We start from the raw sequence: 22,517 nt of genomic DNA, 5'->3' as shown, positions 1-22,517 counted from the left end.
TGGGCAGAGGATCACCAATTCCCCCAATGATGCGGTGAAAAATAGTGGAGCAATATCAGAAAGGAGTTTGAAGTTGTCATCATCTACAGTGCATAATATCATCCAAAGATTTAGAGAATCTGGAACAATCTCTGTGCGTAAGGGTCAAGGCCGGAAAACCATACTGGATGCCCGTGAGCTTCGGGCCCTTAGACGGCACTGTATCACATACAGGAATGCTACTGTAATGGAAATCACAACATGGGCTCAGGAATACTTCCAGAAAACATTGTCGGTGAACACAATCCACTGTGCCAATCGCCGTTGCCGGCTAAAACTCTGTAGGTCAAAAAAGAAGCCATATCTAAACATGATCCAGAAGCGCCGGCGTTTTCTCTGGGCCAAGGATCATTTAAAATGGACTGTGGCAAAGTGGAAAACTGTTCTGTGGTCAGATGAATCAAAATTTGAAGTTCTTTTTGGAAAACTGGGATGCCATGTCATCCGGACTAAAGAGGACAAGGACAACCCAAGTTGTTATCAGCGCTCAGTTCAGAAGCCTGCATCTCTGATGGTATGGGGTTGCATGAGTGCGTGTGGCATGGGCAGCCTACACTAGAGGTCTACAAAGAAGACCCGGGACCCGACCCGGGACCCGTACGGGTTCGGGACTATATTTTAAATGGTCAGCCGGGTCCGGGTCGGGTCCTAATCTATTACTTCGGTTCCCGGGTCTGATTAACATTGTGTGTATACCCGAGCCGATTTGATTCGGAGATCACCCGGCCGTGTTGGGAGTCAGTCAGCGCTGTGCGTGTTTTGTAACTTGAAAAGTATGAGCCGGGAAATAAGGTGAAAAAACACGAGTGACCCCAGCCATCAGAAGCAGAGCGGGCGGAGTTAATGCAAGCGAACGGCGATCATCGAGTTTTATTATTCCTATCGTGTGCAACAGTAATGCAAACAAACTTCAAATCTCAAGAACTGCTTGTAGCCTTGCACATTCGCATTTAAATAACATAGCCTATTTCAAATCATTAACAAAATATGAACTATCACACGAATGTTTTCTGTGACGCTTAAAGCTTGTTTCAGGTTGCTCCAGCTAACGCGCATGTCTCATGTGAGCGCACTTTCTTTCTCCTGTTTTTATAATAACATTATGCCGTCTTGTTATATCTAAAGTTTTGGTCAGACTCGGTTCAGAAAGCACAGAAATGACCGCAAATAAGTAATGCTAACGTCAGCGGCCATGTCACTGAACAAGCAATCGTTATTATAGTTCAAAAGGGCAAACAGTCAAAGTTATTTTATTATGTGCGTTGACTCGAGTCTCGAGATACAACGAAATAATGCAAAACTGCAAAGTCGCATTTGTCATCGTGACAGCAAGTGAACTTTTAAAGCTGGAATAATGAGTGGATTAAGCATTTCAATCGGCAAGAGAGGAATAACGGATGAACTTTCTTGGCAAGTGCATCACAGTCAGGTACAAAGGAGAAAGCTATAGCCTACTAATATTAGGTAAGACAACACGTTTTATTTTCGCAACTTGTTTATTGACTTATTAATAGCAATTTGCTGTGGAATAGATGTGCCGATCGGGTCCAGACGGGTCCGGTCGGGTTCGGGTCCAGCTTAGACGGGTCCGGGTAGTACATTTATGGCATTTCTCGGTTCTGCACGGGTTCGGGTCCAACTTTCAAAATAATAGTCGGGCCGGGTCGGTTCCGTGTAGCACATTTACGGGTCTCTTCGGGTTCGGGTATGAATTTTTGGACCCGTGAAGACCTCTAGCTTACACATCTGGAAAGGCACCATCAATGCTGAAAGGTATATCCAAGTTCTAGAACAACATATGCTAGTCTCTTTCAGGGAAGACCTTGCATTTCCCAACATGCCAATGCCAGACCACATACTACATCAATTATAACATCATGGCTGTGAAGGATCTGAGTACTGATATGGCCAGCCTGCAGTCCAGATCTTTCACACATAGAAAACATTTAGCGCATCATAAAGAGGAAAGAAGACAAAGAAGACCTAAGACAGTTGAGCAACTAGAAGCCTGTATTACACAAGAATGGGACAACATTCCTATTCCTAAACTTGAGCAACTTGTCTCCTCAGTCCCCAGACGTTTGCAGACTGTTATAAAAAGAAGAGGGGATGCCACACAGTGGTAAACATGGCCTTGTCCCAACTTTTTTGAGATGTGTTGATGCCATGAAATTTAAAATCAACTTATTTTTCCCTTAAAATGATACATTTTCTCAGTTTAAACATTTGATATGTCATCTATGTTGTATTCTGAATAAAATATTTAAATTTGAAACTTCCACATCATTGCATTCTGTTTTTATTCACAATTTGTACAGTGTCCCAACTTTTTTGGAATGGGGTTTGTAGTATGGTTCAAAAACACTATAGTATTTATTATATAAATTGCTATAGTATTTTTTCATGTAACGTTACTGGATGTAACTTTTGATACTTTGCTGTAAAAGTGGTTCTCCTGTTGACTTTGTCCTATCAGTGTGGCTCTCATGAAAAAAACAAGTGAAGACCACTGATGTAGACTGAGCTCAAAAAGCAATTTTAAAATACAAAGACTCATTTGGGTGAGAAAATAAATGGCCAATGAGTCACATAAAATTATTTCAGTATTCTAACAAACTCAACATTTCTTTGACCTTTGAATGGTTTATGGTGTTTATGAAATGGATGACACAATCTCCAGTGAACGCACATGCGTAGCTAGCCGTTGAGTGCGGTCTATTGCTTCATAAGACGATGTCTCGAGTTAAGTCTTTTAAAACGCATAAATCTCGACACCCCGACCAGTTTTCTTTTCCTGTTCAACACCGACAGTTCAGCTGCAGTATGTGTGGAGTGGTTAACGACTCGATGTATCGATTGAATCGCGATGTGCGGGGCCAATCAGAGCGCGCGTTCAGCTCCAGCGTTAAGCAGCGCAACGCAGAAGAACTAACTTCATTCTGTATGAACAGCTGCTGACTGGAGGATGGTGAGACGAGATGCTCCTCAGCGTGGGTGACTGTCTAATCTTAACCTTCACAATGTCTCACTTTATACAAGTTGGGTTTCTTCTGTTGTACATGAGTATATGCGGTCAGTGCGGGAAGATGAAGCACGGCATCAGGAGAACATCAGTACAACATCACAAACTCGGAAAGTAAGTGTCATTTTAACTTATTATTTCAGTTTTAACATAAGCTCGGAATGTGTGTAAGCATAGAGAAAAACAATGAGATGATGTCAGGGCAAACTATTATTTGTAGGCTATTTCAGTTTGCTCAAAGAAGTTGGGAGATGTGCTAGTTGTCATAAAGGCTACTTCAGTAACTACACGATTTTGTGTCAAAAAAACAAAAAAACAAAAAAAAAAACAGGTTAACAGGTTGTTTTTATATGTTGGAAGTATTTTTCATAAATGTTGGTCTTTAATTGAATAAGACCAAACTATTTGTGATGGCAAAAATAATGGCTTGATATTTTTGATGTTAAATTTTTGCTTTTTCATAAACCAAATTCTGCATCATTTTTAAAAATTGTTTTACAGTAGGCAATTGAAAAGGTTTAACAGTTTCCTGTTGTGAAAACTAGTGTGACGACCAAATGAGATGACAGTTAAACTGAAAAGAACTGTAAATGTTTTCTTGTGTGTGTATGTGTGTTTTGTAGGCTAGTCAAGACTTTAAGATAACAGTATGTGCTTATACAAAAAAAAAATATTGAAAAAAAAAAAGGGATTTTCAAACATAAACCTTGAGAAATATTGACTGAATTAACACAACTTGCCCTAGTCTAATAAGCATCTAGATAACAAAAGTCAGGAACAAACATTTTACAGAAAATAAATGACTTCATAGACGTCAAAATGCTATGTATTGCTTGAGAATCCATTGTAATATTTCTATTAATACAGTCCCATAGTATTTTTATAAATTGTTTTAAATATTAAAATATTTAGTATAATTAAAATCACTGATAATAAATAGTGCATATAAAAATAATATAACATTTAAATAACAGTAAATAACATTTACTGCACTTAATTCTACATCTTTATTTTATTACTGTTTTTTTCTGAATACCTGAAGACAGATTGTTGAATAAGGAAACACCCTTTTGCCTGTGTGGTGTCTCAGTTTACACTACAGCAATGTCATGCACTTTGGAGCAGAGATCATCATCGAGTAGTTGCTCACTGAGATGTCTTTGTATGAGCTTGCATTGAAGGACTGAGATGTTCTTTTGCAGTCCACTTTTCAAGAAGGTGTTGGATGAAACTAAGACACATCAGGTGAAAACGGACCATCTGCTGCGCGTTGATGATCATGACTTCACTATGAGACCAGCATTTGCAGGTAAAATCTATGTGAACGCAAATTTTACCTGCAAAGGACATCAAATTTATTAAATGAATACTCTCATTTTACATTTGACCCTACAATAGGATATCTACACATTTTAATACTTCATAAAGCGATCCTTTGCCAGAATAGCAGCTGTGAATATTTTGGAGCATATTCTAGCTTCTCACACTTTTCAACTGCGATTTTGGCTCATTCTTCCAGACATGCTCAATGTCATTCTCATAATTTATATGATATTTATGCCCTGCAACTTAAGAATAATGTCAATTTTATGAACAGATGCAAACACGTTCTCTTGTTGTATCTGTTTAATATCAATTTTTTCTACTTTAACAAAATAGCTTGGTTGTCATGGTGTGGTTATCTCAGGAACAAACTGAAGACTCAGAAGATGAAATCCAAATGAACATTTTAATTATAATTCTCAGGAACAGGTAGACAGGCAAGGAAACACATGCTAATACAACGGTGACCGGACAGAGACTGAAAGCAAGGGTGCATCTTAAATAGCAAACAGAAACAAGATAACTAATCAAACACAGCTGGGACAAATGAACATTAAGACAAAGGTGTGGCGGGAAACTGAACGAAGAAAGACAGGAAAATATCAAAATACAAACTGAAACTCCAAACACAAACTGAAAACGTGTAATTTACTCCCCCCTTCCTGGAAGGCGTGTCCCCTCTCCACAAACAGTCAACTGGGGTACCCACAGTACTTGGATCCAGGGAGGTGCAGGCAGTTCAGGGGCCCAGGGTGGTGCTGGGAGCTCAGGGGGCCACCAGGGCGGTGCCGGTTTAGGAAGCCAGGGAGCATGGAAGGGACCAACATTACAGAAAGCCAGGGAGGCACAGGGGGTGCTAGAGACTCGGATGGCACTGGAGACTCAGGGAGCCAGAGAGTTACAGGAGGCGCTGGATACTCAGAGGGCACTGAGGGGCTGGAGCCTTCTCTATGCTGTACCTGGGGGCTAGAGCCTTCTCTCGGCTGTACTCAGGGACTGGAGCCTTAACACTGACATTGGCCGGCGACAGAATATGACGTCTCTACTGGTGTGACCGTGAGTATAAAAACAGCACCTGTAGAACACGTCATGCTCTTTCTTCTCTTCCAGAGACCATTTGTTTGAAAGGCAATTGTGGCTAGCACAAGTGCTAACAGAAAGAGGAAAACTTTCTCCTCGATGCGGCGGCTTGGCCGTCTGAACTTTTCGGCACATCCCTTGAGACAGTGGTCGGAAAGTTTAGGGAGGTTAAGGCGCACTCAGTGGCTTTTAAGACCTTCATACCATGCTGGTCCAGGTTGCCTCCAGCCTCTAAGGGTCTGACTCTTCCTGGTTCAAGGACCGGAGACAGGACCAGAAGATGAGTGCTGCCTCTCATGCTCACCCTCTTGCGAGGTGTAGAGCGCAAAGGAGGCGTGATGCCAAAAGGAGCAGAAAAGATCTCAGGGAAGTGATCCAGAGTAAACACACTCAATGTTCTGGGGACCCAGAGGCTAAATAACTTCTGCCTTCTTCCCAGTTTTCATAAATGACTGGCTAAGATGGTTGCTTCCCTCAAGCTTGAAAGGATTCTTTTTTTCCAAAATTGACGCTTCTTAAAATTTGATAAAATCTGGGGCCCCTAATCATTTTAAGATTTGAAATTGGATTGAGCACTTATGTAATATGTATAACTTTACTATTTCATATGTTCACTCCATTTTCAATGTTGTGTTGAAGGTGCCTGGGAGTAAGTATGTTTTTTTTAGTGACGTCGTAGGCTGTCTCCGCAGTGGTACGCAGTGTCTTGTTCCGTTTCTCAGGGAACCATGGTTACATGCATAACCTGAGACTTTTCGAGTCCTTACTATTGTTAAGGCAAATTTAGCTAGTATTTTATAAAGCTAGTATTTTAATTATCCAAAATATTTTCACACTACAGTAATTTGACAGAATTACAGTTTGTTTGGAAATTTTGAAAAATTGTATTTTTTCCTCTGTTTTCTTCACACATTGTGTGTATCATATTTCATTTCAAGCTCTTCACTGACACTGCTGTCTTTTTAGTAATCAAGTACAGTAACTTTTTAAAAATCTGAGAAAATTCTTCATTGTATTTAGTTTGTATTCAAAAACCAAAAACACAATGAGCAGAACAACCAAACCATACATCGACGATAATAGACCAAGAACTGAACAAAACACAGAGCTTAAATAGACCAAACTAATCAAAGAAATCAACATCAGGTGTAAGCTAATTAATCAGTAACCAAGGAGACAAACCAAGAGCGGGAACAAGGAAAAGGAAAACAGAGCAAAACCAAGTCATAATAACACAAATAAAGATACATATCAGAACCCTGACACCAGGCATGATGTGTTATAAGGTTTGAACAGTGCCACACTTCATATCACTGACAAAATCCTTTCCCATATCACATCTGGGTCACTATCACATATTTTGGTAAAAGTTCTCAGCTACTGGAGTTCACACTTCTAACACAAGTCTCATTGTTCCTGCAGAGATTTGAGGTCTGACCTTTTCTAGGCAGTGTCTGGATGGTTGGAAGATACTCTTCATGTCACTTGAACCAGCAGTGCCTACTGGGATGTTCAATTATATGCGTATTGCTGTGAAGGCTTTTCTAATTTACACATTGATTTTGCTTCTTACTTCTTCAGAATGTTTCTCTTCTTCATTATCACAGCAGTCAATTCAATATATTTCAAATTCACAACCTGAACATGGATCCCTGTGGGAGTTTTATCCTGAAAATGTAGTTGTTTCTCAGGAGGACAATGATCATTTGTGTTGGCTACCCGCTAGGCCCAATCCCCGGACCTTAATCAAATAGAAAACTTGTGGGGTGACATCAAAAATGCTGTTTCTGAGGCAAAACCAAGAAATGCAGAGTTGAATTGTGGTATGTAGTGCAATCTTCCTGTGGTGAATTACCTGTTCACAGGAGCCAGAAGTTGGTCGAATCCATGCAACACAGACATGATGAAGCAGTTCTCAGAAACCGTGGTTATACAACTACAGTGGTGGTCAGAATTATTGGCACCCTTGGTAAATATGATCAAAAATGACTAAAAATAAATCTGAATTGTTTATCCTTTTGATCTTTAATTCATAAAATTAGCAAAAATCTAACATTTCATTGAAGGAAAAGAATTGAAATTGGGGGGAAAATCAGATTATGAAATAAATGTTTTTGGCACCCCTAGAATATTTTATGAGTAAAATATCTCTGAAGTATATTCCCATTCATATTTACATTTTTTTAGTACACCAGGGTGATCATGATCATGAAATTGTCCAGCCGAGACTTCCTGTTCCGCGGGAGTATAAACATGAGGAAACACAAAGGCCAAATTCCCTTAAACATTCATCACAATGAGTAAAACCAAACAATATAGTTCTGATGTGCAGCAAAAGATTGTTGAGCTTCACAAAATAGAAAGTGGCTGTAAAAAAAAATAGCTAAAGCACTGAAAATCCCCATTTCCACCATCAGGCCAATAATTGAGAAGTTCCAATTAACTTCCTGCCTGGAAGAGGACGAGTGTCTAAATCGTAGTAATGCATGGTGAGGAGGAAAGTTTAAGTGGCCAAAGACTCTCCAAGGATCACAGTTGAAGAATTGCAGAGATTAGTTGAGTCTTGAGCCTCAGAAAGCCTAAAACAAATTTATCAAACAGCACCTACATCCCCACAACTTGTTCGGGAGGGTTTCAAGAAAAATCCTCTGCTCTTATCCAGAATCAATCTCCAGCATATTCAGTTGTCAGTCAAGACTGGAACTTCAAACGGTACCAGCTTCTATGGTCAGATAAAACTAAAAAAGAGCTTTTTGGCAGCAAACCCACCAGATGGGTTTGGTGCACACATGGATAAAAAGTACCCCATGCCCACGTTTAAATATACTGCTGGATCTTTAATGTTGTGGGCCTATTTTTCTGCTGGAGGTCCTGGACATCTTGTTCAGATACATGGTATCATGGATTCTATCAAATACCAACAGATAAAAATTCAAAACCTGACCGCTTCTGCTAGAAATCCAACAATGGGCCATGGTTGGATCTTCCATTAGGACAATGATCCAAAACAAACATCAAAACCAACACAAAAATGTGTCACTGAGCCCAAAATGAAGCTTCTGCCATGGCCATCCCAGTTCCCCAACCTGAACCCTAAAGAAAATTAGTGGAGTGAACTGAAGAGAAGAAGCACTAACATGGAGCTGGGAATCTGAAGGATCTGGAGAGATTCTGCATGAGGGAATGGTCTCTGATCTCTTGTCAGTTGTTCTCCGAACTCATCAGGCATTATAGAAGAAGAGTGAGAGCTGTTTTCTTGGCAAAAGGAGGTTGCAAAAATTATTGAATAAAAGGGTGCCAATAATTGTGGCCAATGTGTTTTGTAGATAAACATTTATTTCATAATGTGACTTTCCCCCCACTTTCAATTCTTTTTCTTCAATGAAAGGTTAGACGGTTAGATCAAAAGGATAAACAATGCAGATTTATTTTTACAGTCATCTTTGATCATATTTACCAAGGGTGCCAATAATTCTGACCACCACTGTAAATATTAGTTCAGTGATTCACAAGAAAGCTACATTTTCAAGCATTTTTCAGTTTATACAGTAAATGTTTGACTTTGTAAAGAAAAATGCAGACACTGCTATTATTTTGAACAGCCTAATATTCATTTTTCTTCACTTTCTGTAAAGTAATAACAAATTTGATCAATTTTTCTTCATGTTTTGATTTAGAATAGAATGTGCAGTGTTCCCAATGCAAATGCTTTGAGAGGTTGATCAGAGATTTTATCTGTTCCCTGGACTCATTGGACTCATTACACTGGCTTCTGGTGACTGTGGGGGTTTTCACACTGGGCACGTTGTGCTGTGGTCTGAATCCAAGAGTGATTGTTCCCAGCTCCCACTGCAGTGTTGGTCTGATTTCACACTCACTCAATTCTATCAAACTCTGGTGCATTTGCATTCATCTTACATCACAAACATGCACACCACATGATATAAAGCAGAGAGTGGGTCAAAATATTGTGTTTTTTCTTTTATTAATTTGGATTAAATATGTGCAGCAAACTTATCAACACTTGGGTCGACTGTATGTGCGTTGCACGAAGGTGGATTTCTGCTACTTGCAAACAGATTCTTTTGAGGAGACAGCAAATTAGAGGTCGGAAGCAGGCAGTCTGACAATAGCCCGGCCGCTCCTTACATCCTTTGACAATAGCGCATCCTCACTTGAACTTGAAGTGAACAAAACTTTCTGCAGTGGTGGTGTTAACACAGTTCTCAGTTCCCTGTCCTGAGCAACCTGGCAAGATATGTACTTTGCATCCTGGCCATGAGTGCACCTTCAGAGAGAACTTTCAGCTTTTGTGGTCAGATTTTTCGCCAGTCAGCGACAATCTGTTCTTGCATGGATGTTAAAAAATGATTTTATTTTGCAGTATAAAAGAAGTTTTGTCACAATCTTTTCTTTAATGGTTTCATGTTCTGTTTAGTTTCGTTTCCATGGTTTACCTTGTCACTGTTTTTGTCTGCATTTCCATTCATTCATTTGTTGTCATGGTTTCTGATTTGTTCACATCTGTTCCCTGTTTGTTAATTCTCATTTCTTGTGTAGTGTTCATGTTCTGAACACTACACAATTTATGTTCGAATTTAAAAAGATCTATATGCGTCATTCTGCATCACGCATCTCTCTTTTGGATTATACACAGAGTAAACATTACATAGATTCTATGTCATGAACTTAACATAGTTCACATGCTTTTGAAAATCCAGTATTTAGCTGATAAGTGCTCATTGTCACAGTTGTAAACTGATTTTTTTTTTTCCAGGCGGACCATTAAAGAATGCCATAAACACTTCTCCCAGAAATCTTAATGGCTACTTCAAAAGTTACTCCAAAAGTGTTTCCATTTTTGTGTGTCTTATGCATCAGACGGTCAGCCAACAGTGCATAGGCGTGATGTCTGAGGCCGACACTAGGTGGAGACAGACAAAGAGTACAAAATGCATATGAGATATTGGTCTGAAGGTGTTTTTTTTTGATAGGTAAATTTGCTATTTGGCATTTCTAGTTACTGTGCTTGACATATAGTAAACATTTGACATGTTGCAACATCATATACATGAATGAATTCTCTTCTAGCTGTAACATGTCAATGATTTAATTTTATAGTACTATTTAAATTATTAAAGGGATAGATCACCCAAAAATGAAAATTATCCCATGATGTACTCACCCTCTAGTCATCCTAGGTGTATATGACTATCTTCTTTCAGACGAACACAATCTGAGATATACTTAAAAATATCCTTAGTCCTCCAAGGTTTATAATGGTTCTGAATGAGGGGCTGCATTTTGAAGCCAAAAATAATGCATCCATCCATTGAAAAAAGTAATCCATATGACTCCAGGGGGTTAATAAAAGTCTTCTAAAGCAAAGCGATGCGTTTTTGTAAGAAAAATATCCATATTTAAAACTTTATAAATTCAAATATTTATTACTGATTTTATTACTGATTTCTAATAGCCCTTTTAAATGTAAAAACGCACATTATAAAAACTTTGAAACTAATACTGTTCTCTTCACTTCAGGTCCAGCAGTACCAGTGGGTGTGGATGTACAGGTAGAGAGTTTGGACAGCATCTCAGAAGTAGATATGGTAAGAAATATTTAATTTGTTCATTTGTATTTAATTAATTTTAATTAATAAACAAACAAACAAACAAACAAACAATTTTGCATAAATAAAATGAAGCCATTTATGTATTATTTTTTATTTATTTACTCTGCATTGTTGTCATGGTAAGCTAATGCAAAAACAAACTCGGCATTAATTAAACTGATGCATAAATAGTTTATAGTTGAAATATTGTATCTTTTTTACCCATTACTGTAATGAGAATGTGATTGTTATTCACATTAAAGTAGGCTACTTGAAGTCCAAATGTCATCAGGGAGATTGCATGGATTAAATATGGATCTCAGCTTTTGTGATTAATCTTCCTTCTGAAAGCATCAGAGATCTGTCTAGATATGCTTTTATTTATCATATCAGTGCCGATTTTTACGAGCGAGCGTGGATTTGATCTTACGTAATATGGTATGAGTCACATAGAGGATAATCCATGAGGTTTACCCAGTGACATCACAGGGAATCAACCAATCAGAATGTGCAGTCCATCTAGCTTGATGAAGGCTGGTAAAAGTGCTGACATCCCTCAGTAATGCCAACAGATGGTAATATTTCACAAGGGTTTATGCAGTTTGGAAATGCATGTCAAAACCTTGCATAAAAGCTTTTTTTTTTTCAGGTTTAAATCAAACTAAGCAAATTTGTTTTGCAACCACATCAACAGTATCTGCATTGTTAAAGGTGAACTAAGCTGTTTTATTCTACATAAGGGTTGTGTTTTGAGGTGTATATAATGAAGGTTGTTAAATAATTGCCTAATATTAACTTTTGGTGCTTCAAGGATATCGCACAATGCCATAATAACCAACCTTTCATCTGAGCTGCCTAAGTCAGTGTCAAAATGTTTGAGTTGACCAATCAAATGAAAGCGCTCCAGTTAACGGTCATAAAGTGCGAGATAAGATGTAAGTAGCTAAACTAAACAGCTGTTTTATGATAGAAGTAATAATAATAATAATTCCTTACATTTATATAGCGCTTTTCTGGGCACTCAAAGCGCTTTACATATTGAAGGGGGAATCTCCTCAACCACCACCAATGTGCAGCATCCACCTGGATGATGCGACGGCAGCCATATTGCGCCAGAACGCCCACCACACACCAGCTTATTGGTGGAGAGGAGACAAAGTGATGAAGCCAATCAGTGTATGGGGATGATTAGGAGGCCATGATGGACAGAGGCCAATGGGCAAATTTGGGATTTTTAATGACCACAGAGAATCAGGACCTCAGTTTAACGTCTCATCCGAAGGACGGTGCTTTTTGACAGTATAGTGTCCCCATCACTATACTGGGGCATTAGGACCCACACAGACCACAGGGTGAGCACCCCCTGCTGGCCTCACTAACACCTCTTCCAGCAGCAACCTAGTTTTCCCAGGAGGTCTCCCATCCAGGTACTAACCAGGCTCAGCCCTGCTTAGCTTCAGTGGGCAACCAATCTTGGGCTACAGGGTCATATGGCTTCTGATAAAAGTGATTAAAAAAAAGTGATAAAATCTGTGTTTTTGGTGGGGTTCCCCTGGTAAAATTCACATTCCAGGGGCTAGATATCATGTTATTTGGGATCGCTTCAACCTGCGGACATGAAAAACAACCCGCGGCAACAGTGTAAAAGTAGCCCAATTCTTGGTAACACTGAGACATACTGACAGTCGATAGGAGACTTCAGTGCAACTTACATTGTTATGCCAGTAGGTGGTGACAAGTGACTGCCTTTATGAGTGAGCAATTGAACCAATTAAGGGTTAGTGCACCCAAAAATGAAAATAATGTATTGATTACTCACCCTCATGTCGTTCTACACCCGTAAGACCTTTGTTCATCTTTGGAACACAAATTAAGATATTGTTGATGAAAGCCTATGGCTCAGTGAGGCCTCCATAGACAGAAATGCCATTCAAACATATTTGAAACAGTTCATGTGGGTTCAGTGGTTATCTTAATATAAGCGACGAGAATACTTTTTGTGCACCAAAAAAACAAAATAATGACTTTTCAACAATATTTAGTGATGGCCGACTTTATGAATCTTTTGTTTCTAATTAGTGATTCGGATCTCCTATCAAATGGCTAAACTGCTGAAATCAAACCGATTCACTGATTCGATTCGTAAAGCTCCGAAGCAGTGTTTTGAAATTGGCCCATATAGATATTTTGTTTTTTTGGCACACAAAAAGTATTCTTGTCGCTTTATAATATTAAGATAAAACCACTGAACTCACATGAACTGTTTCAAATATGCTCTTTTATGGACCTTGAGAGTTTGAATGGCTTTGCTCTCAATAGAGTCCTCACTGAGCCATCGGATTTCATCAACAATATCTTAATTTGTGTTCCGAAAAAATGAACGAAGGTCTTACAGCTGTAGAACGACATAAGTGTCTGACATGAGCTATCCCTTTAAGCTAAAGCCCGGAACACACCAAGCCGAAAGTCGGCCGTCGGACAGTTTTTGTTCATTGGCCGACTAAGTTTCTCAGTATGTTCTGCACTGACATGTTGAACATGTTGAATTGCCGTTGGAGCTTGTCGGTCAGTCGGATCATCTGATCATTCTGATTGGCTGTTCAGCTACTGCCACCTGCTGGTTCGGAAAGGCATTTCTTCTTATGCAGGCGCAGAACGGACATGCTACTTGGCCGTCGGGTGTTGAGTGTCGGTTTGGTGTGTCAGGGCAACTTTGGACCCAGATGCTGCCGACGTGAGCCAACTTCGCAGTCTGCTATCGTCGCAACTAGTTCGTCGGCGTCGGCTTGGTGTGTTCTGGGCTTAAGAATGGCTTATATGTTACTCTGCATACTAAGCTGGGATAGGAGAAAGTATTTTACATTTATTAATGTAAAAGTCAATCCATGTTGTGCTTTTCATACAGGACTTCACCATGACCCTGTACCTGAGACACTACTGGAAGGACGAACGATTGTCTTTTCCAAGTAAAACCAATAAAAGCATGACTTTTGATGGTCGATTGGTGAAAAAAATCTGGGTTCCTGACGTGTTCTTTGTGCATTCCAAACGATCCTTCATCCATGACACCACCACGGAGAACATCATGATCAGGGTCTACCCTGATGGACATGTGCTCTACAGCCTCAGGTTAGTACTACAAACAATGTACACAAGTATACCAACATGAATGCTTGGACAAAGCCTGAACCCGCATGCTGTTTTTCGGTGTGTCAGGGTGACTGTAACTTCAGCATGTAACATGGACTTCAGTCGGTTCCCGCTGGACACGCAGACCTGCACGTTAGAGCTGGAAAGCTGTGAGTGATGTACAGATCTCCTGATACTGATGTCCAGTATCACATCTGAGTCTCTGCAAACATTTGTTCATGTGCTGTGTATCCAGATGCTTACACTGATGAAGACCTGATGCTTTACTGGAAGAGTGGAGATGAATCACTGAGCACGGATGACAAAATCTCTCTGTCTCAGTTCCTCATTCAGAAGTTTCACACCACCTCCAGACTGGCTTTCTACAGCAGCACAGGTGCACATGCTTATTTTTAAAGAGTAAACTACAAAGTTCAGTTTCAGTTTCAAATGATACAGGGTGTCTACTAGTGCATAACGTGCTGTCGCTTTGCACCCTTATGGTTTAGTTTCCCAGACATCTTGGACAAATATTATTTGTGTTGCATGTATATAAAGGTCAGAACTGTTTATTTGGCATCTGATTTGAACAACTTTCAAATGTAGTTCTAAACCTGATACTTGCGCCAGCCTATACCCCTAGACTCACGTAACAAATTGGGGGCTCGTCCGGGATTTGTTATGTCCCGCATGAGTCTAGGGGTATAAGCGGACACAACAAAACAAGTATTTTAAAGAGCGTTGGGTCCTTGAGTCCTGCCACAGCACCACAAGCAACAAATTACCATAAAGATTTTTATTTCACAGCTCATGGAACAAATACAAAAGGTATTGTAATAAAATAAAATAATAAAAAAAAGAAAAGAAAAGGGAAACAATGGCTTCAGGAGAGGGCAAGGTCAAAATAAACAAAAAAACAAAACAAAAAACCTATCTAACTGGGTAATTTAGCTAGGTAACCTCTAACTAAACTAACAAAGAAAAGAAAAGAACAAAATTGTAAACTGCAGCTACAGGCTAGGCTAGGCTAGGCTAGGTAGGACAAAGACAGCGCTCTGGAGAAAGCTCTTGGGAGAACATTTTCTCCAGCTCCGGTAGCTGCTGCTCTGCTTTTATGCTGGCCCACTCTTAACTGGTAAGCAGGTACAGCTAGGGGCAGTCAGCTACCTGCCAGGCAGACTGAGTTGGAGGAGCCAAAGAGGAAACAGAAAGAAACAGAAAAAGCACACAAAAACACATTAAAGAAAACATCTTTTCTGAAAAAAGCAAAAAAACAAACAACAACAACAAAAAAAAAAACAGCGTCTCAGTATTTAAAGACCTAAACTGTTTATTTGGCATCTGATTTGAGCAACTTTCAAATGTAGTTCTAAACCTGATACTGACTCACATTTAAATCCCTCTTACTTTTTAATTTTGTCATCAGTGGCTTCTTTTTGCATGCACTGTATAAGCACACTTATAATGCGATTAAGGCTGTTGGAGTTGGAGTCGGAGCTCATGTCAATAGAATACTGTAATTATGTTAACGTGATTATACTCATTACAGTGTTAAATCAACAGAGATCAGCAGAGAGTAAATGTAACATTATGAGTGGCTTTTGCAGTTAATTAATAGGTTCATGTCACAGATCCCCTGTCTCCCTGGACTACAATTCCCATGATCCTCCTGTTTCTTCACCTGCACTCACTTCCCTCGTCATCTCCTATCATCACGGATCACCTGCACCTGGACTCTATTATCAGCACTCCCTTTATATTGCACTCACTCCCTTCACTCCTCGTCCGTTCTCTGTTTGTGTTAAGTGCATGTTTGGTGTACTCTGCCTTTTGTTTATTAAAAGTATTAGATGTTTGTGGAAATCCGTATCTGCCTCATCTCTACACCAGCAGCCGTAACAGTTCACTCTTGTGAACCTATTACACAAGTGCTGAATGACCATTATTTATGAGTAATGTAAAGCAGAATCACTAAAGAGACAACAAAAACAGAAAAAAAAGAGAACAGTGACACTTTGAATTTTTTTTTTTTTTATTAATTTTCATTTTTTTTTTATCTCAAAATCAGTTACCATTTGACTTAACTGACCAAGCTAACTTGTTACCAAGTTTGTTATTGCAATCACTCACAATCTTCAAAATCAACACAATCATACATATCATTTTGGGATGAATGTTTTTATATAGACAAAGCATTGAAGTTTCATTTTTTCAAGACTTTAGGTGCTCAAAAGTATAATTAAGAATTAAGCCAGTCCTTGCTCATCCTTCAAAATCAGAATTCTTTTCTTTTACTAGTTCTTTTCATTTTATTTCATCTAAATATGCTCTCATTTCATATCTCCTGCAGGTTGGTACAATCGTCTTTACATCAACTTCACTCTGCGTCGTCATATCTTCTTCTTCCTGCTTCAGACGTACTTTCCCGCCACTCTGATGGTCATGCTGTCATGGGTGTCCTTCTGGATCGACCGACGAGCTGTTCCTGCCAGAGTCTCGTTAGGTGAAACCAGTGGGGTTGCATAACTTAACGCTTGAATGTGTCCAGGATTTTATCAGTTTTTGTTGATGAATGCTTGCATCTCACAGTTCTAGAAAAAAATATCCTAATTTATAATCTTACATTATTTGTTACATTATAAATCAAGAATATTAAATCATTTGGGACTGCCAAATATAACAATGTTAAATATAAGTGTAGATTTTCTTGTGTCTCCAACCTTCCTGGTGTGCAAAGATTGTTTATTAATTGTATTGTTTTTTAAGGCAAAGAAAGAAAGAAAAAGACCCATCATTAAAATGCAAAATAAGCATTTTTGTTTCTGCTGTTTAGAATCCCAGTGGGTAGTTGGTGTAAAGGTGAAATAAAGACACTATTTGTAGAAGAATCTCACTGTCATTTCCTTTAGGCATTACGACGGTGCTCACCACCTCCACCATCATCACTGGAGTGAACGCCTCCATGCCCAGAGTCTCCTACATCAAAGCCGTGGACATTTACCTGTGGGTCAGCTTCGTCTTTGTCTTTTTATCGGTACTTGAGTATGCTGCCGTAAACTACTTGACCACAGTGCATGATGGGACAGATCGCAAGTTAAGAGAGAAGGTAAATACAACAAATGATTTTCAATTATATTCAGGTAATCTCCTTATTTTGCTAACATTCATTTTCACTATTAGTTTTTGCCTTTATTTACCTTTATTTTGTCATCTTTATTATGTTGGCTTGACAAAACATATGGTTGTATATTGTATGTAGGTTATTGTTTTTATAAGGTGTCCAGCAACACCTTGAACACCAAGATTTACAACATTTACATTTATTAATAGGAAAATTGGTGTGCTGTGGTTTTATGGTTTTATCTCTTCCAAAGTGGATGCCAATTTTAAAAATGACAGAAAGAAATGACCAGAAAGAAGTTAACACAATCTTTTATTCATACGGTTATATTTGACCTGGTTACTGGGACTGGCAAAATGATTAGTCTGCCAAGACCTAATTAATATAAATGTATACATGTTTTAAAATTTTAATGGCTGCCACAATAATGGCCCAATTCAAACGTTTACATGATCTTTCTTCTTTTTCTTCTCACTCGAATGGTGACAATATTATTCTTGTAAACAGTTTCCAGCATTTCAGAAATAAAAGTCTATTTTTAACTCTTTCCCCGTCATCGTTTTTTTTTTTAAGTTGTCAGCCACTGCAAGCATTTTTGATCATTTTCACAAAATTTTCATGGCCCCCAGAATATTTTGTTGTATGAATATCTGAACATGTAGTATATCAAAATAAAGAACAGAGCCTCTGCTTAAAAAAAATCTAGCTTTATGCATTCTTGTTCAACTATTCTCAACTATTTTCAACTCTATCAATTCTTAAATGTGGGTTTCATAAAACAGCAACATTTTGAACAAAAAGCTGAGAAAAACGTGTTTTTGTCAAAGACTACACCGTGCATAAGCTAATGCTTTTATAGAGTGCCTCAGGGATGACGCATTTTTGTAGGCAAAACCCGGAAGCGAGTTAGCATTTTAGGACTTCCAGTTCCAACGCCGTCAAGTCTATGGGTTTTTTAAATGGGTTTTTGCTAAATCGCCTGAAATAAGGTCTGTGGTTAACAAAACCTCTAAATACTTTCACGTTTTGATCTATGACACAAAACACACCAGTTGTAACCCACTTGTGATTTTTTAAACTTTTACTGTGTCTTAAAATCGGCGGTTGCTAACAAATTGCTAAAAGGGACTACTTCCTTTGGCGGGGACTTTAGACGTCATCATTAAAAACGGGACATTTGGACAGCATTTCTCATGAAAAAGTTGATAAGTATTCATACACAGCGCAGATCATAATCAGCGAGCATGTTTTTAAATAACGTTGTTTTTTAAATACAGTTTGAGGAAGCTTGGTGGTGATGACGTTGATCCGTGACCATGGTGTGCTGTAGTCCGTTTATAGCCTACTGTTAGCCTTTTATATCTGACGACTTTATTTAGGCTTCAAAATCTATAAATGTTGTGTTAACTTGTAAAGATTATCTTGATAGACAAAACGTGTAAGTGTCATAACCCTTTGTTAAACACAGAGCTTATTTTCTGCGATTTTCCAAAAGTCTATGGGAAAAATGCATAGGCTTTCAACTGAAGGAACCCGTGACCCGCTAACTTCCGGGTTGGCCTACAAAAACGCGGGCACTCTATTGCTTGGTTCTGCTTCTTCTTCATTTGTGTTTTGATCCTGAGATTATGTACTCTTTCAGAAGATGCTTAATAGCGCCCCCTACCGTATGACAGTGAAAACATGGATTGCCGGAAAATTCCATCAAGTGCGGGGAAAGAGTTAAAATGCATGCACATTACCTTCATGGTAACAATTACCATATGGTTCTTTGCGGTGGTCAAAAAAGTTTTGGATTGATCCTTTTTTTGTCATTTCAAAAATCATTAATTTGGCCAGGATATTTTACATAGGTGGTAGGAGAAACACACTGACATTCTGGATTTGTACAGCAATAAAATCACAGACTAGCCCCTGTAAATGTTGATTACTTCATAGAACGTCCCATGAGAACAAGTTACTATCTGGGTAAGGGCTCAAGTGACAAATAACTCTATAGCAATATCCTTGAAACAGCCAAGCAAACCAGTCCGACTAGCAAGGCCTATATCACTTCAAACTTCAAATCTTTTTTTTGGTTTTCAGGAGTTTGTCAAGCCAATATTCAAAGTTTGCATTGTATACCTTTCCTCTTGTTGAACTTTAAGTAATATTAGCTGGCAACCTCTCAAGGTTTGTCTTATCCACGCCTAAATTAGGGAAACCCCACCCCCATAATTTGCACCTTGCAGCCAAGTTAAAAGTTCTCTGAATGGTAACAAAAGCTTTGTTTGTGTTTATCCATTTTAGCCTTTACCCTGCACATGTGACATATCTCACACAAGGACTATGATGCTTGATGACGCGTACTGTAAGCCTGATGTCAATGGCCTGACAGGATATACCCAAGCTCCTGTCTCCTCTGAGGAGACTGCAGATAAACAGGAACACATGGTAGTGTGCCTGTCTTTGGCAAATGAGGCCACAACAGCCAAAAAGAAGACTGTCCGAAGCTTCCGTATTATCCAAAACACTCATGTCATTGATGCCTACTCTCGCATGATATTCCCTGGGGCCTTTATATTCTTCAATCTCATCTATTGGTCTGTGTACTGCTGAGTTGCCTTGCAAAGGGATTGTGGTTGTAGCATATTATATATTAACAAAAGTAAAAGAAAACTGGTCTTTGTTATTGATTGAAAGTAAAAGACAACATGACATGATGCAGGCTGGATTTAAATCCAGCACAAGTGTCCTGGCATTGATGTTAAGGACGTGCTGAAGGCATGTACAACCTTCTAGCAGATGTAGGGTACAATGGGGCCAAAGTTTTCAGAGCCCATATGTGCCAAGCCGGCTGTTAGGAAGTTAGGGCAGAGCTAATGATTGCCTAACCCGGGGCCACTACTAACCCTACCTTCACTAGAACTGTAAACTTCCCTCTAGCAAATGGCTAACCCACCCCCACCACTAACCCTACACTCTAAAAAATCCTGGGTTGTTTCAACCCATGTTTGGGGCAAATATAGACAAACCCAACTGTTGGGTTTAAAAGTTTAAAGGTGCCATAGAATCGAAAATTGAATTTACCTTGGCATAGTTGAATAACAATAGTTGTTCTGACATAGTTGAGTTCAGTACATGGAAATGACATACAGTGAGTCTCAAACACCATTGTTTCCTCCTTCTTATGTAAATCTCATTTGTTTAAAAGACCTCCGAAGAACAGGTGAATCTCAACATAATACCGACTATTACGTAACAGTCGGGATCATTAATATGTACGCCCCCAATATTTGCATATGCCAGCCTATGTTCAAGGCATTACACAAGGGCAGGATGTCTGGATGTGCACAGCTGACAGACAAGAGCTGTCGCTATTTTCATTTTAAACACTTGCAGTCAGTATAATTCATAAACACAACTTCATTCTTTATAAATCTCTCCAACAGTGTGTAATGTTAGCTTTAGCCACGGAGCACTATCAAACTCGTTTGATATCAAATGTCAACATCCAAATAAATACCATACTCACACGATCCGATGCATGCATGCAGCATGCATGATGAACATTTTGTAAAGATCCATTTTGAGTGTTATATTAGCTGTGTGAACTTTGTTTATGGTGTTTAAGGCAGTCATGAGGAATTAAAGGGGCAGCAGCTTGAATCGGCGCATTTATAATGATGCCCCAAAATAGGCAGTTAAAAAAATTAATTAGAAAAAAATCTATGTGGTATTTTGAGCTGAAACTTCACAGACACATTCAGGGGACACCTTAGACTTATATTACATCTTGTGAAAACACGTTCTAGGGCACCTTTAAAATGTAAACATTTAAACCAACTGATGAGTTTGTCCATATTTGAGCAAAACATGGGTTGAAACAACAGCATTTTTTTGAGTGTAACCCTAATGATTCTATAATCTCCACCCTGAAACTGCTGTGACTGCATGGTGCTACGGCTCTGCATCTGGATACTATTGGGTAAAGACGTATTAGATTTTATTCTCCTCTTAACCACTAGATAGCACAACAACTTTCCTAAACGTTTCAGTATGCATGTGGAAATTTGGCTGTTTCTTGACACGATCGTGGGCAGCAAAGCTGATTCTGTGCTCATTTGATCTAATATTTAATGTTTTTTTTTTTTTTTTTATCTAATCCTGTTGTGTGGGGGGAACCCCAAGAACAAACGTGCAGTGTACGCACTCTGTAGATTGTCATGTAGAATAAAACAATACCCAATCAGAAACTGACAGAAGACGGAAGCATAATGTGACTTCATCCAAACCTTTTTTTTCCTCTGCAAATTTTCTGTAAAAAGCAGTCCAAACACTATTATCGCCATTTCTTCTTGGTGCTTACTCTAAAGTCAAGATTTGTTTGTGAATGGAATCTGTTAGCGTGTGGTGGGCAGTCTTGGTCACATCGCTCCACACATAGGAACAAAACTGTTAAACCTATTTCTTCATTTTTTATCATGTTTGTGGTCTCTCACATTTTGAAAATCTGATCAAATTTTAAAAATCTTTTAGTTTAGGCCAGGCATTACCTGTTATAATATGAACACCTTGATTAGCTGGTTCAGGTGTGTTTGATTGGAGGGTTGGAGACCCCTGGAGAAGTGAAACAGGAGTAGTGAGCACATTTTCTTAAGTTGTGCCTTTAGTCCCATTGTACCCCACACTTTTGGATAAGAAAGATGTGTATGTGAAAATTGTGTTCGCATTTTTTAAATTATTTTTGGTACTAAGCAGTACATTTTCAAAACTCTTTGTTTTACATAATTCATATCACCTTTGGCATTGAATACATGTTACTGTACTGTATTACAGTAGACATGGTCATCAGAATAGAGATTACATTTACATTATCCAAACAAACTAACATATTTTAAAAAAAAGAATAATAAAAATGTTTACAAATATGATTAAAGAACACACACACACACACACACACACACACACACAAAAAGGATTTTTTTAAACAATATTTTTACAACTGGTTGCATTGTAAAAATAAATTTAATACTTTACTGTAAATGGTATAACTCAAATGAATTAATCAAGCCTGTCTTTAACATTTGGCCATATATTAATCAACATCACAGTGAATATCCTCGTTTAATATCCCGCTGTGGGAAAAACCTTCAGGCATGATGAATTCATGCTTAACATTGCTCAGTTGTTATTGCAAGTCTAATCCATG

At 38.7% G+C, this 22,517-nt stretch overlaps 1 protein-coding gene across 1 annotated transcript; it reads left to right on the top strand.

Moving 5' to 3' along the window:
* The first annotated feature begins 2,618 nt into the window (after positions 1-2,618).
* Positions 2,619-20,321, top strand: gabrr2b (gamma-aminobutyric acid type A receptor subunit rho2b). Its single transcript, XM_048206221.1, has 9 exons — positions 2,619-3,175; positions 4,264-4,370; positions 11,006-11,073; positions 13,982-14,205; positions 14,293-14,375; positions 14,462-14,602; positions 16,556-16,708; positions 17,115-17,311; positions 19,616-20,321. Exons 1-9 carry the CDS (start codon positions 3,018-3,020, stop codon positions 19,922-19,924), a joined length of 1,440 nt encoding a protein of 479 aa, XP_048062178.1. The 5' UTR covers positions 2,619-3,017; the 3' UTR covers positions 19,925-20,321.
* Positions 20,322-22,517: the final 2,196 nt, after the last annotated feature.

Source organism: Megalobrama amblycephala, linkage group LG11, assembly GCF_018812025.1.
Source record: "Megalobrama amblycephala isolate DHTTF-2021 linkage group LG11, ASM1881202v1, whole genome shotgun sequence".
Lineage (NCBI taxonomy): Eukaryota > Metazoa > Chordata > Actinopteri > Cypriniformes > Xenocyprididae > Megalobrama > Megalobrama amblycephala.
The sequence above is the reverse complement of the archived record's forward strand: the minus strand, read 5'-3'. Positions and strand labels throughout refer to the sequence as shown.

Coding starts and splice junctions, on each gene's coding strand:
- gabrr2b (XM_048206221.1), top strand. CDS start 3,018: ATGCTCCTCAGCGTGGGTGACTGTCTAATCTTAACCTTCACAATGTCT. Junction 4,371..11,005: donor TATGAGACCAGCATTTGCAG/GTAAAATCTATG, acceptor TCTTCACTTCAG/GTCCAGCAGTACCAGTGGGT. Junction 11,074..13,981: donor GCATCTCAGAAGTAGATATG/GTAAGAAATATT, acceptor CTTTTCATACAG/GACTTCACCATGACCCTGTA.